Source organism: Lynx rufus, unplaced genomic scaffold (assembly GCF_022079265.1).
Source record: "Lynx rufus isolate CCGP_SWC_20201006 ecotype Redwood Valley unplaced genomic scaffold, mLynRuf1.p SCAF_19, whole genome shotgun sequence".
NCBI classification, from domain to species: domain Eukaryota; kingdom Metazoa; phylum Chordata; class Mammalia; order Carnivora; family Felidae; genus Lynx; species Lynx rufus.
The window spans coordinates 14,595,291-14,609,660 of record NW_025814833.1 but is presented as its reverse complement, the minus strand read 5'-3'; the positions used below and the strand labels follow the sequence as shown (position 1 = coordinate 14,609,660).

Below are 14,370 nucleotides of genomic sequence, written 5' to 3'. Positions count from 1 at the left end.
AACAAAAAGTGAATGAATGGAAAAATATACTCCATGTAAATGGAAGCCAAAAAAAAAAAAAAAAAAAAAGCTGGGGTAGGCAATACTTGTATCAAAGAAAATAGGGTTTAAAAGGAAGAGTGTAATAAGAGACAAAGAATAGCACTACATAATGATAAAGGGATCAATCCAACAAGAGGATACAACAATTGTGGGGTTTTTTTATTAAAAAATTTTTTGGGGGCGCCTGGGTGGCGCAGTCAGTTGAGCGTCCGACTTCAGCCAGGTCACGATCTTGCGGTCCGTGAGTTCGAGCCCCGCGTCAGGCTCTGGGCTGATGGCTCGGAGCCTGGAGCCTGTTTCCGATTCTGTGTCTCCCTCTCTCTCTGCCCCTCACCCGTTCATGCTCTGTCTCTCTCTGTCCCACAAATAAATAAACATTGAAATAAATTTTTTTTAATGTTTATTAATTTTTGAGAGACAGAGCGTGAGTGGGGGAGAGGCAGAGAGAGAAGGAGACACAGAATCCGAAGCAGGCTCCAGGTTCCAAGCTGCCAGCACAGAGCCCGACCCGGGGCTCGAACCCGTGAACCACGGGATCATGACCTGAGCTGAAGTCGGCCGCTTAACCGACCTAGCTACCCAGGCGCCCCAAGGATATAACAATGATAAATATATATGCACCCAACAGGGGAGTGTCTAAATATATAAAGAAATATTGACAGATATAAGGGAGAAAGTGACAGTAATACAATAAGGCACTTTAACACCCATCCCCTTACATCAGTGGGTAGATCATCCAGATAGAAAAATCAATAAGGAGGGGCACCTGGGTGGGTAAAGCGAGTCTAGAAGGAAGACATCTCAGGGCGCCTGGGTGGCTCAGTGGGCTAAGCCTGTGACTTTAGTTCAGGTCATGATCTCATGCTTGTGAGTAGAGGGAACCTATCTCAACAGGAGAAAGGCCATATATAACAAACCCACAACTAATATCATATTCAATGGTGAAAAGCTGAAAGCTTTTTCTCTAAGGTCACGGACAAGACTAGGATGTCCATTCTTAGCACATTTAGTCAGCATAGCCCTGCACGTCCTAGCCGCAGCAATCAGACCAGGAAAAGAAATAAAAGCCACCCATATTGGTAAAGAAGAAGTAAAATTTTCACTGTTTACAGATGACATGATACTATGTAACATGGAAAGCATACATAGTATCTCCACTGGAAAGTAGAACTGATAAATGAACTCAAAGTTGCAGGATACAAAATTAATATACAGAAATCTGTTGTATTTCTATACGCTGATAATGAAGTGACAGAAACAGAAATTAAGAAAACAATCCAGGGGCGCCTGGGTGGCGCAGTCGGTTAAGCGTCCGACTTCAGCCAGGTCACGATCTCGCGGTCCGGGAGTTCGAGCCCCGCGTCGGGCTCTGGGCTGATGGCTCGGAGCCTGGAGCCTGTTTCCGATTCTGTGTCTCCCTCTCTCTCTGCCCCTCCCCCGTTCATGCTCTGTCTCTCTCTGTCCCAAAAATAAATGTTGAAAAAAAAATTAAAAAAAAAAAAAAAGAAAACAATCCCATTTACATTTCATCAAAAAGAATAAAATACTGGGGCGCCTGGGTGGCTCAGTCGGTTCAGCGTCCGACTTCGGCTCAGGTCATGATCTTGCTGGCCCCGAGCTCGAGTCCCACACTGGGCTCTGTGCTGACAGCTCAGAGTCTGGAGGCTGTTTCAGATTCTGTGTCTCCGTCTCTCTCTCTCTCTCTCTCTGCCCCTCCCCCGCTTATGCTCGCTCTCACTCTCTCTCTCTCTCTCTGTCTCTCTCTCTCTCAAAAATAAGTAAACATTAAAAAAAAGAATAAAATACCTAGGAACAAATTTAACCAAGGAAGTGAAAGGCCTGTATTCTAAAACCTATGAGACTTTGATGAACAAAATTGGAGATGACACAAATAAATGGAAAGACAGTCCATGCTCGTGGATGGGAAGAATTAATATTGCTAACACGTTCATACCATCCAAAGCAATCTACAGATTCAATTCAATCCCAATAAAAATACCAATACTCTCTTTCACAGAACTACAACAAATAATCCTACAATTTGTATGGAACCACAAAAGACCCCAAATAACTAAAGCAATCTTAAGAGAGAAGAACAAAGTTGGAAGTATCACAATCCTAGATTTAAAACAATACTACAGGGGCGCCTGGGTGGCTCAGTCGGTTAAGCCTTGGACTTCAGCTCAGGTCATGAGCTCATGGTTCGTGGGTTCGAGCCCCACATCGGGCTCTGTGCTGACAGCTGGATCCTGGAGCCTGCTTCGGCTTCTGTGTCTCCCCCTCTCTCTGCCCCTCTCGTGCTCTGTCTCTGTCTCTCAATAATAAATAAACGTTAAAAATTTATAAAAATAAAATAAAATAAAATAAAACAACACTACAAAGCTACAGTAATCAAAACAGTATGGTATTGGCACAAAAACAGACACACAGATGGCACCTGGCTGGCTCAGTGGGTTGGGCATCCAACTCTTGATTTCAGCTCAGGTCATGGACTCACAGTTCATGAGTTCAAGCTCCATGTGGGGCTCTGTGCTGACCATGCGGAGCCTGCTTGGGATTCTGTCTCCCACTCTCTCTGCCCCTCCTCCACTTGTTCTCTACTCTCTCTCTCAAAATAAATAAATAAACATTAAAAAAAAGACACATAAAACAATAAAATGGTATAGAAAACCCAGAAGTAAACCCATGCCTATATGGTCATTTAATCTATGACAATGGAGGCAAGAATCTACAATGGGCAAAAGACAGACTCTTCAATAAAAGGTGTTGGGAAAACTGGACGGCTACATGCAGAAGAATGAAACTGGACTACTTACACCATAAGTAAAAATACAGTTAAAATGGACTAAAGATCTAAATGTGAGACCTGAAACCATAAAACTCCTAAAAAAAAAAAAAAGCAGTAATCTCTTAGACATCAGCCTTAGCAATATTTTTCTGGATCAGTCTCCTCAGGCAAGGGAAACAAAAGCAAAAACAAATAATTGCAACTACATCAAACTAAAAAGTTTCTGCACAGTGAAGGACACCATCAAGAAAACAAAAAGGCAACCTACTGAAATGCAAGAACATATTTGCAAATGATATATCCGATAAGGGATTAATATCCAAAATATATAAAGAACTCCTACAACTCAACACTAAAAAGCAATCCCCAAAACCCCCAAATAATCTGGGTAAAGAATTGCCAAAGGGCCTGGATAGGCATTTTTCCAAAGAAGACATCCAGATGGCCAACAGGCACATAAGATGCTCAACGTCACTCCTCATCAGGGAAATACAGATCAAAACCACACTGAGATACCACCTCACACCCATAAGAGTGGCTAAAATGAACAAATCAGGAGACTATAGATGCTGGCGAGGATGTGGAGAAACGGGAACCGTCTTGCACTGTTGGTGGGAATGCAAACTGGAGCGGCCGCTCTGGAAAACGGTGTGGAGGTTCCTCGAAAAATTAATAACACACGTATCATATGATCCAATCATTCCACTGCTGGTTATTTACCCGAAGAAAATGAAAACACTAATTCGAAATGATACATGCACACCTATGTTTATTGCAGCATTATTTATAATAGCCAAGATAGGTAAACAACTTAAGTGTCCATCAGTAGATGAATGGGTAAAGAGAATGTGGTATATATATATATATATATATATACACACACAATGGAGTCATAGCCATAAAAAAGAATGAAATCTTGCCATTCATGACAACATGGATGGACCTAGAGGGTATAATGCTACGTGAAATAAGTCAGAGAAAGACAAATGCCCTATGATTTCACGTATATGTGGAATCTAAAAAACAAAAGAAAAGAACAAACAAAAGAGAAATCGATTCAGACTTATTTGTTTTTCATTTTTATTTTAAGTAGGATCCATGCCCAACATGGGGCTTGAACTCACAACCCTGAGCTCAAGAGTCTCGTGCTCTATGGACAAAGCCTGCCAGGTGTCCCAGAAGCAGACTCATTAACACACATACCAAAATGGTGGTCACCAGAGGAGAAGGGTGGAGGGACGGAGAGAATAGGTGAGGAGGATTAAGAGGTACAAACTTTCAGTCATAAAAGAAATAAATCACGGGGATGAAACATACGGCCTAGGGAATACAGTCAAATAATGTAATAATTTTGTACAGTTGGCCAGTGGTAACTACACTTACCATGATGAGCATTTTGTAATGTATGTAATTGTCAACTTACTACGATGTACACTTAAAACTAGTATAATATCGTATGTCAACTATACCTCAGTTGAAAAATAAAGTGTACAGGGGGCACCTGGGCTCAGTCGTGAAGCATCTGACTTTGGCTCAGGTCATGATCTCACAGTTCATGAGTTCGAGTCCCACATCGGGTGAGCTCCAGCCCTGTTTCGGGTGAGCCCTGCATCTCTCTCTCTCTCTCTCTCTTTTCTCTCTCTCTCAAAAAACCAAAGTGTACAGTTGAGTTCCTTTTAGTATATTTACAGATATGTGCTACCATTACCACAGCCAATTTTGGAATATTTTCATCACCTTAAACAAAATTCCCTGCCCTTTACTATCACCTTCTAGCCCCCCATCTTTCTCAGCCCTAGGCAACCTTTATATATATCTATATCTATATCTATATCTATATCTATCTATATATATATTTTAAATTTTTTTAATGTTTATTTTTGAGAGAGAGAGAGAGACAGACAGGGAGACAGAGCATGAGCGGGGGAGGGGCAGAGAGAGAGGGAGACAGAATCGAAAGCAGGCTCCAGGCTCCGAGCTGTCAGCGCAGAGCCCGACGCGGGGCTCGAACTCACAAACCGTGAGATCGTGACCTGAGCCAAAATCAAGAGTCGGATGCTCAACTGGCTGAGCCACCGAGGCGTCCCTATCATTACCTTTTCAAGGTTCATCCACTTTGTTGCATGTATTGGAACTTGATTCCTGTTTATGGCCAAACAATATTCTATTGTGTGGTGACGCCACATTTTGCTTATCCATTCACCTGTTGATAGACATTAGGGTTATTTTTAGCTTTTGGCTATTATGAATGATGCTGCTATGAACATTCACGTAGAAATTTTTGTGTGGACATACGTTTTCATTTCTCTTAGGTAGATAACTTGATACCCAGGAGTGGAATTTCTGAGTCACAGAGCAAACAAGTTACGGTACCAATTCCCATGTGTGTATGGGGGGGGGTGTTCCCCACACTAATAAGGATCAATTCTTTCGTGCCAGCTGGGTACCCTACAACGTAACTCGATTTAGCTTCATTCTGACACTATCCACCGGGAGACTGGCATCAGATTCCACAGGTCGAGGACTGAGTCCTACAAGACTCACCCCCTCCCCTGACAACTTTAGATATCAGTCATAAACCCAGGTGTCACCGGTGCTTTTGGCTGACCAGCTGTAGATTGCAGGTTCCAAGGACCCTCTCCTTGGGTTCGATTAATTTGCTAGAGCACCTCGTAGAAATCAGAGAAACGTTTTACTTATTAGATCCCTAGTTTATGACAAAAGGGTATAACTCGGGAAGAGACGCATGGAAGAAATGTTTAGGGCAAGGCATAGGGAAGGGTTCTCGGGGCTTCTGTGCCCTCCAGGGTGCCACTCACCTAGCACCTCCACGTGTGTACCAGCCCAGAAGCTCTTCGAATTCCTTCCTTTTGGCTCTTTATGGACGCTTCATTACATAGCCATGGTTGATTGAATCATTGGCCTTTGGGGACTGACTCAACCTCAGGCCCTCTTCCCTCCCAGGAGGTTTGGGGGAGGCACGGAAAGTTCTGTTACTTTGGGTAATCCTGGGGTTGGTGGCCCTGGCAACCAGCCCTGTCTTAAGGGCTTTCCAAAAGACACCTGTTTAACATAACAAGACACCATTATCACTCTTATCAGGAAATTTGAAGGGTTGCTCGGTGCCTGGAACAAGGTCAAAGGCCAAATATATACATATATATTTTTTAATTTTTTTTAACGTTTATTTATTTTTGAGACAGAGAGAGACAGAGCATGAATGGGGGAGGGTCAGAGAGAGGGAGACACAGAATCCGAAACAGGCTCCAGGCTCCGAGCTGTCAGCACAGAGCCTGACGCGGGACTTGAACTCACGGACCGCGAGATCATGACCTGAGCCGAAGTCAGCCGCTCAACCGACTGAGCCACCCAGGCGCCCCAACATATATATTTTTTAAATTTCAGTTGATTTATTTATGTTGAGAGAGAATGAGAGAGCGAGTGTATGTGAGCGGGGGAGGGGTAGAGAGAGAGAGAGAATCCCAAGCAGACTCCACACTGTCAGCGCGGAGCCGGATGTGGGGCTCAGTCCCATGAACCGTGACATCCCGGCCTGAGCCGGAATCAAGAGTCGGACGCTTCACCGACTGAGCCACCCAGGCGCCGCCACATATGTATTTACTATAAATCGCAATATCACATATGGTAACTCTACGTTCCAACTTTTTGAGGGGGTGCCAGACTGCTTTCCAAAGTGGCTGCACCATTTCACATTCCCACCAGCGGAGAATGAGGGTTGTCATTTCTCTGCATCCTTGTCCAATGCTTGTTATAATCTATCTGATCACAGCCATCCTCGTGGCTATAAAGTCGTATGTCATTCTGGGCTTCGCGTGCATTTCCCTAATGACTAATGATGTTGAGCATCTTTTCAGGTGCTTGTCGGCTATGTGCATATATCCCTTCTTCTCCGGAGAACCGCCCGTTCCAGTCCTTTGCCCATTTTTTAAGGGCAGGTTGTTTATATTTTTGTCGTTGAGTTGTAGGATTCTTTATATACTCTAGATACTGGACCCTTACAAGATATATGTTTGCAAATATCTTCTGCTGTTCTGTGGGTCGTCTTTTTACTTTCCCAATCGTTTTCCTTTGAGGCCCCAAAGTCTTTAATTTCGGTGAAGTCCAATTTATCTCTTTCTTGTTTTGTCCCTTGTGCCTTTGAGTGCCAAGCTATGATTCCATGGCCAAATCCATATCTATTTATTAAGCACCCTCCATTCATCAGGAACTAGGGGTACTGTAGTGGGTAAGACAGACTTGGTCCCTGTCTTCATGGAATGTAAGTCTAGTGGTGGCAGGGGAGATTTTAATGTAATAACTGCTGGAATAATTTCCTCAAGTGTAATGAGGACTAGGGGCGCCTGGGTGGCTCAGTCGGGGGCAAGCATCCGACTTCCGCTCAGGTCATGATCTCACAGGTTCGTGAGTTCGAGCTCGGAGCCTGGAGCTTGCTTCGGATTCTCTGTCTTCCTCTTTGCCCGCCTCTCTCCCGCTCATGCTCTGTCTCTCAAAAATAAATAAATGCTAAAAAAATTTTTTTGAAAAAAGTATAAGGAGGACTATGAAAAGGAGCAGAATGAGCCAAGTGCTAACCCAGTCCAAGGGGCAAGGAAGTCTTCCCCAAGGCAGTGACTAACATCTGCAGGATGAGTGGGAGTGGGCCAGGTGAAGGGGGCAAAGAACAGAGGGAAGAGTGTTTCTGGAGAGGGAACGGCATGTAGGAATTCCCAGAACTCGGAAGAACATGGCTCTTTCAAGGAACCTTGCTAGGAGGGCTGTGTGGCTGGCAGAGTGAGGAAGGGAGCAGGCAGGGGTGTGTGGGGCAGGGAGAAAAGGGCTCGGGGAGAGAATGCAGAGTGAAAAGAAAGCTTTCTGAGACTTCAAGTTGGGAAACGCCAGCAATCACAGCTGTAGGAGGTCATGGAAGACGAGGGAAGAGAGTTTCCAGGAGTAGGAAGTAGCCAACATGAGTCAGTGAGGCCAGGAAGCGAATGAAGATAAGGACTTGCACTGGGCAGCTGGGAGGTCATCGCTGGAGACGGCGTAGAAGCAATCGTGCTGGGATGATGGTGGTGGAAACCAGAATGCAGAGCGTTGAGGACAGACCTAGAAGTGAGGGGATGAGGGGCGCCTGGGGGGGCTCAGTCGGTTAAGGATCCAGCTCCTGATTTTGGCTCAGGTCATGATCTCAGTTTGTGGGATCGAGCCCCGAGTCGGGCTCTGTGCCGACAGTGTGGAGCCTGCTGGGGATTCTCTCTCTCTCTCTTCTCTCTGTGCCTCTCCCCATGCTGGCATGCACTCTCTCTCTCTCAAAATAAACAAATAAACATTAAAAAAAACAAGATGTGAGATGGAGACAGTGAGGGGAGGAGACCTCCCTTTGGAGAGGCTTGGCTGCGAAGAGGAGAGAGTCACAGATTTGGCCAGAAGGCTGGGAGAGACTTGAGCCCATTTGTCCCCCCCGTTTTTTGTTTTTTGTTTTTTTTTTGAGAGAGAGAGTGCATGTGTGAGCCTGTGCACACCCACACAATCAGGGGAGTGGCAGAGAGAGAAGGAGAGAGAGAATCTCAGGCAGGCTCTGCTCAACAGCTCAGAGCCCAACTTGGGACTCGATCCCAGGAGCGGTGAGATCATGACCTGAGCTGAAATCAAGAGTCCGACGCTCAAACGACTGAGCCCTCCAGGCGCCCCTCTCCTGGTCTCCGTGTGCCCTGCTAGGCTGTTGCACATGCATCATCTGAAACCCTCGGAACCCTGCTGGGGAGGTTGTGTTGGTCCCATTTTGCTGATGAGGAAGCACAACTCAGAGGAGTGAGTGGCCTGCTTGCTCAAGATCACTAATCGGTAGTCGGCATTCAAACCCAGGCTAAGCTAAGTGCTTTGCACACCAGTGGTTTTGAACTTTGCTGGGCGGGGGGGGGGGGGGGGGGGGGGGGTCGCTGTGTGCCACTGTCTGTCCATCTCCGTGTTCACCAGTTTTACACGTGGGGCTTCGAGGTCAGCTTCGTGAGAGCAAGTTCTATGGAGGAAAAAAAAGTTTGAACGCCACTGCTCTCCACAGGGTTCTGTGAACTTCTGAGTTGAAGCATGACTTTTCTTGAAGCGTTTTTCCAGAAACGCTTTGCTTGTGTGATGTTCCACTGCGACCCCCCCCCCCACTGTCTCCCTGGCACATCCATGCTTCATGTGACTGCCAGAGTGACTTTTCTAAAATCCCAGCAGGTTACTCCTCTGCTTAGAAACCTTCTATGGCTCCTGGCTACCTTTAGGGCAAAATCCACGCTCCTCCGTTAGCATGACCTATGAGACCCTTGGTGATCTGAACCCCCGCCCACTTCTCCAGCTTTGTCCTTAACTACTGCCCGGCTCCCGCCTTCCTGCCAAACCTGCCAACTTACATTTCCTGGTACTTGCTGTATTCTCCCAGACATACTCCGGTGGCTCTGCCAGGAGGCCCCTCCCCTCTTCCACTGACCAACGCCCCACGCACCCCTGGAGCCTCAGATCCGGCCTTACCTTCCTCCCTGGAAAGCTTTTCCTGCACCTTTCGCCTGGGTCAGGCCCCGCCCTTGGGTGGCAACCCACCCGAAACTCTCATGCTCACCTGTCACAGGCCTGCTTCTGTCACCTTTCCTCGTCCCCTGCTCCACCAGAATGCAGATTTGCATCATCTGCTTAGCTCCGTCTTGCTCCCCTGGAAAGCAGTTTCTCAGGGAATCTGTTCTTTCTCTTGGGGTAAGCATACCAGTCTTGCCTCAAAAAGCATACCAGAAATGCCAATGGCTTGATGTGAGGCATGGAGGCTTTTCAGCATGGGAGTTTGTCCCCTGCAGCCAAACCTCAATTTTACATGGAGGAGGTAGGCTAGGCAATATCACATGATGAGGGAAATCTGCGCGGGAGAATAGCTGACTCCGGGAGAAACGATACAGAGTGCTTTCCAATCTTCCGGCTGACTTGGTTTTCATTTTGGAAGAAGCAGGGCAGATGCCTGTCTCAGGTCCTCAGATCTGCTGATAGTTCAGATGCTTAGGGGCAGACTTTTCCCACGAAGAGGGGACTGCTGTTCTAACTGTCCTTTGAACGCTGGGCACCGGCACAAGCCAACGTTCCCTCCAAGCCCGGGAGCCCGCAGCCCGAGCCGCTGGGCAGGAAGGCCCCTCCCCCACGGCCTTCACCCAGCCCAGCCCACCTTACAAGCTGTCAAGGGAGAGACCGTGGAGCGGAGACCACAGCCCTGCATCAGGCACCCAATTTGCATCTACAAAATGGGCTTGGGGGTGGAGTGGGCTGTGCCAGCTGCTGATGGCCACTGCCAGGACCCAGGAAGTGTTCACCCTTTCAAACACCGAAGAAGTTCATGGAGAACAAAAAGTTATTGCCACGCCACACTGTGTCAATTTAAGGTGTAGTTCCTAGACACATACGACAGGCCGAGAACGTTGACAGGGAGGGTTTGGATCATTTCATGGATGACAAGAACCCGGTGGGTTATTAAGGGAAGATCGTAACGTTTTGAGCCCGGAGGAGGTAACAGAGAGGGCCAAGCAGGCGGGCCAGGCAGAGACAGAAACCTGTGTGGATGAGCTCAGGGTGGCCTTTCTGTGTTCTGTGATGACTCAATTTCTCCCTGGTGTTCAAGGATGGGGATGGGAGGGCTGGGGACACAACGGTCCATTGCCAGGGCTGTCCAAGCTTCCAGGGATGCCGTGCTATTTTGAAAATGCACCGTTCTCTAAGGCAGCATGGATCCCTAGCCACCAACTGCTTTTCCCTCCCTTCAGCCAAAGTCAACCTGTATTCTACTGTCTTCATACACAATTTCTGAATGGGGGCAATTTTCCAAACTATAACTTATAGATTACACGTAATGAAAAAGCAATGCCGATGATTAAAGAAGCCCTATCTCGGAAAAAGTGCCAGTGGGTGTGTCTCATGGGAGGGCAGAAGTCCAGGTAAATTACATGACTCACCACAAAATATCAGAAATGTACACTTGCACATTTCGCCCTTCTCCCACCCCTCTGCCCCCTACAGACGACTCCTCGAGGATGAGACTTGTGCGGGAAGCCAGACCTAGCGGCCAAAGAGCCCCGGGGACAGGCAAACTGTGTGTCTCTACTCAGAGCCAAGGTGAAAGCAGATCCTTCCAGTGCACGGCTTGGCCATCTGCTGTGGGAACGAGGTCCTGAGCCGCCCCAATCACTAGCTCCTGGCCAGCTGGTGAGCTCTTCCCTGCAAATGTAGGAAGCTTCCCGCACTCGGCGGTTAATGGAAAAAAAAAAAAAAAGTCACTCAAAGGACAGCTTTGTCATGTGAAAGGAAAACATACTCCGCTTTAATATGCTCAAGAAGTCATCCGTGATACATTAGAAAAAGTACCCGTAAAAGCCTGGAGGTGTCAGGAGCAGGTTGGGGGGAAGGGTGACTCTGCCCGCAGGAACAGCCGAGTCAAGCCTTCAGTTAGGTGTTTCCTCTGTTATCCGTGGTTTATCGTCTTAACTCGTTCTTCTAAGCGAGTGCTTCCTAATAAACCCAGAGCTTCTGCCTGCCCAGAAATGGCTCTTGGAAGCGTTAAGTTTTCCTCTCCCACGTAGGACGGCACTCCCGCTCCTAACTCCGTAGTCCTGTAGTCTTGGGACTCGGCGTCAGGGCGGCTTGGTCTTTGCTGTCTCAGTGAGGGTACCCTGGTCCCCAGGTCTCCTGGCCGGTGGCCGTAGAAGACCTGGGACAGGTACCTGAGACAAAGCTGGAGGTGGTCCGCCGCTTGCAGGCCCAGCGCGCTCTGCTTGGGCCCGAGCTGCCGCCCCTTCGGGCGGGGCCCGAGACAACCGGAGACCGAGGCCTCGACGCGGCGTCGCGGTCCCTCCGCGCTCTCCGGTCTCCGTCGCCCTCACCGGTCCTGGAAGAAGGGGAATATTTGGCGGAAAAGGCCCTGAATTTGCGCCACCCGGCTGCCCGCGTAGTCCTTCTCCTTTCGGGGCGTGTAGTTCTTCTCCACGGCGGTCGCGCCCACCGCGCTCGGGGTCCGTCGCAGCGTCCACGCGGCGGTGCAGCCGCTGCTGTTGTTGTTGGCGTTGTTCCGCCCTCTGCCGCCCGCCGTCTCCCAGTCCTCGGCCCCCGACAGCTCCCGCAGGCTCCGCGGCGCGTCGGGTCGCAGGTAGTGACAGGCCCGGTGGCCGCTGTAGTCGCGGCGCGTGGGGTCAGCCCCCAAGGCGCCCACCAGCACCTTGATGACCATGTCGTGGCCCTGCAGGGCCGCCAGGTGGAGGGGCGTGAGGCCGCCGCTGCCCGAGGCGCTCATGTCGAGCTGCAGCCCCCGGCGCTGGGCGAAGTCGTACACCAGGATGAGCTCCTCGTGGCACCCGTGCTTGGCCAGCCAGTGCAGCACCGTGTAGCCCGTGATCGGGTCGCACCGCAGCAGCAGCCCGGGCTCGGCTTCCAGCTGCTCCCACAGCACCTCAAGGCGGCCCTCGGCGGCCGCCAGTATCCACGCGTGCTCGTGGGGCTCCAGGCACAGCCCGCCGCCGCCGCCGCCGCCACCCCCCGGACCGTTCGGCCCGGCCGGGGACTGCTCCTCGGCGCGTTCCTCCGACAGCCAGCCGGCGGGGGCCGCCCCCTGCAGCCCCAGCAGCTCCCACAGCGCTCCGCGCCGGCGGCCGCTGCCCGTTCCCGAGAGCATCGGCGAGCCGTGCAAGTCCCGGGAGGCGGCGGCCGCGGCGGCGTGGTCCCGGTACCTGCCCAGGCTGCTGGGGTCCGCTCTCGGGGGGCGGGGTGGCGCGGCGCTCCGCGAGCTCAGCGCGGTGGCGGCGAGGGAGGCCTTGCGCCCCGGGTTCGCGGCCCCCCGGGGCTCGGCCATGGTCCGGCCGCTGCCGCCGCGGCGCTTCCAGTGTCGAGCGTTCGCTGCCCTTCCCGGGCCCCTCCGGGAGAGGAACTGGCGCTGGCGTTGGGGAAGGAAGCGGCTTGAGCAATTGGGCTCGGAGGGAGGGAGCAAAGGAGGGGAGAGGGAGGGAGAGAGGCCGCGAGCCGCGAGAGGGCCCGGCGCGGGAGGTGGGGGGGGGTGTGTGCTTGGGAGGGTGGGAGCTCGGGCGGGGTACGCAGGGCAAGCCCCTCTAGAGCCCCGTGGGTACCGCCGCTCCCTCCGCGTCCCCGGGTCGCGGGCGGCTCCGCCCCAAACGGCCAGGTGAGCCGGGCAGCCCCGCCTCCCGCCCCGCGCGCTCCGGTGGGGCGGGCGGGAGCGGGCCCCGGCCGCCGCCCGCGCTCGCGAGCCGCCCAGCCGCCCGGCCGCCGCGGCCCGCGGGGCTTCTCGGCATCCCGGCAGCGGCTGGGGTGAAGAGGCTCTAGGGCGCCCCCTCCCCGGCGGGCTGAGCTCGGCTCTCGGCCAAGACCTCCGGGAGCGCGAGCCTTGAGTCCCGGGGCGCTGGCTCCCCGCCCCCTTCCTTCGCCTCTCCCTCTAATCTCCTCGGGAGTCTCCCTGCACTTTGTCCCCGAGCCGCCGTTGTCCCGCCCCTAAACAACGGAGGCGGTCGGGGACTCGGGCTCCCTTGCCTTGCCCTTCGTACGGCCTTGGCCCTCCCCGCGGAGCCCGGAGCGGCCCGGGATTCCCGCAGAGGAACCCGAGACGAGGGTCCAAGCGGAAACTCTTGCAGGGACCCGAAAAGGGGTGTTCCCCTCCTCCCCGCGGGTCCCTGCTCGGCTCTCCGCCCTCTCCTCCTCTTTAACCGTTCCCGAGTTGGCGTGAAGAAGCAGGCACAGGTGAATCAGTCCGCTGCCGGGGCAACGCCCTGCCCTCTTCAGAGAGGTGTCGCTGTTGTCTGCCTGAGGATATTTTACCTTCCTTCCCTCGACCGAGTGGTAGTTCTTGCCTCCTGCCCCCGCCCCCGCCGTGTTACGGAGTTCAGTTAGTGGGCCACAGGGAGCCGCATAGAAACTTCTTGAGTCAGAGCGGGGCACAGTCGTGCTTAAGGTGGTGTTTGGGAAGATGATTCGGGGAGAGGGAGAGGCAGAGGCAAGAGGCCGGGAGGCCGTCCCGACAGTCTAGGCCAAAGGGGACGGGCGTTCAGGCCAGGCCAGCTCACTCCACTGGGCCCAACAATGATGGAAGCTATCCGAGGCTTTTCCTCCTTGACCCTCAAATATTTTGCCCTAAATATTTTGAGCTTTCCTTCGTGACAGCCTATGCATGTGCAATCGATTTTTGAACATTTATTATGTGCCAGACGCTGGACTAGATGCTTTATATATATCAACTCTTTTAATCCTCCCAGTGACCTCAAAAGCTAAGTCTCATTGCTACCCCCAGTTTGCAGAGAGGTTAGGCCACTTGCTCAAGGTCAGCCAGCAGGAAAGTGGCAGAGCAGGTCTGTGTGACACCACAGTCTTTGTCCTGGCACAGAGGGACTGGCATTCAAGCCAGGCTTATCAGCTGCCAATCACTCACACAGGCCCCAAATTTCAGCCCAATGGACGGACTTGTCCCAACCTGAGCGTATCTGACGGTTGCCCTCCTCTTCCCGAGCGTCCTCCCTCAGAGCTTCCGT

General features: G+C 51.4%; 1 protein-coding gene across 1 annotated transcript; it reads right to left on the bottom strand.

The window, feature by feature from the left end:
- Nucleotides 1-11,137: 11,137 nt before the first annotated feature.
- On the bottom strand, nt 11,138-13,025 carry SOWAHD (sosondowah ankyrin repeat domain family member D). The gene has a single exon (XM_047081886.1). It carries the CDS (start codon nt 12,687-12,689, stop codon nt 11,724-11,726), a length of 966 nt encoding a protein of 321 aa, XP_046937842.1. The 5' UTR covers nt 12,690-13,025; the 3' UTR covers nt 11,138-11,723.
- Between the last annotated feature and the right edge of the window lie 1,345 nt (nt 13,026-14,370).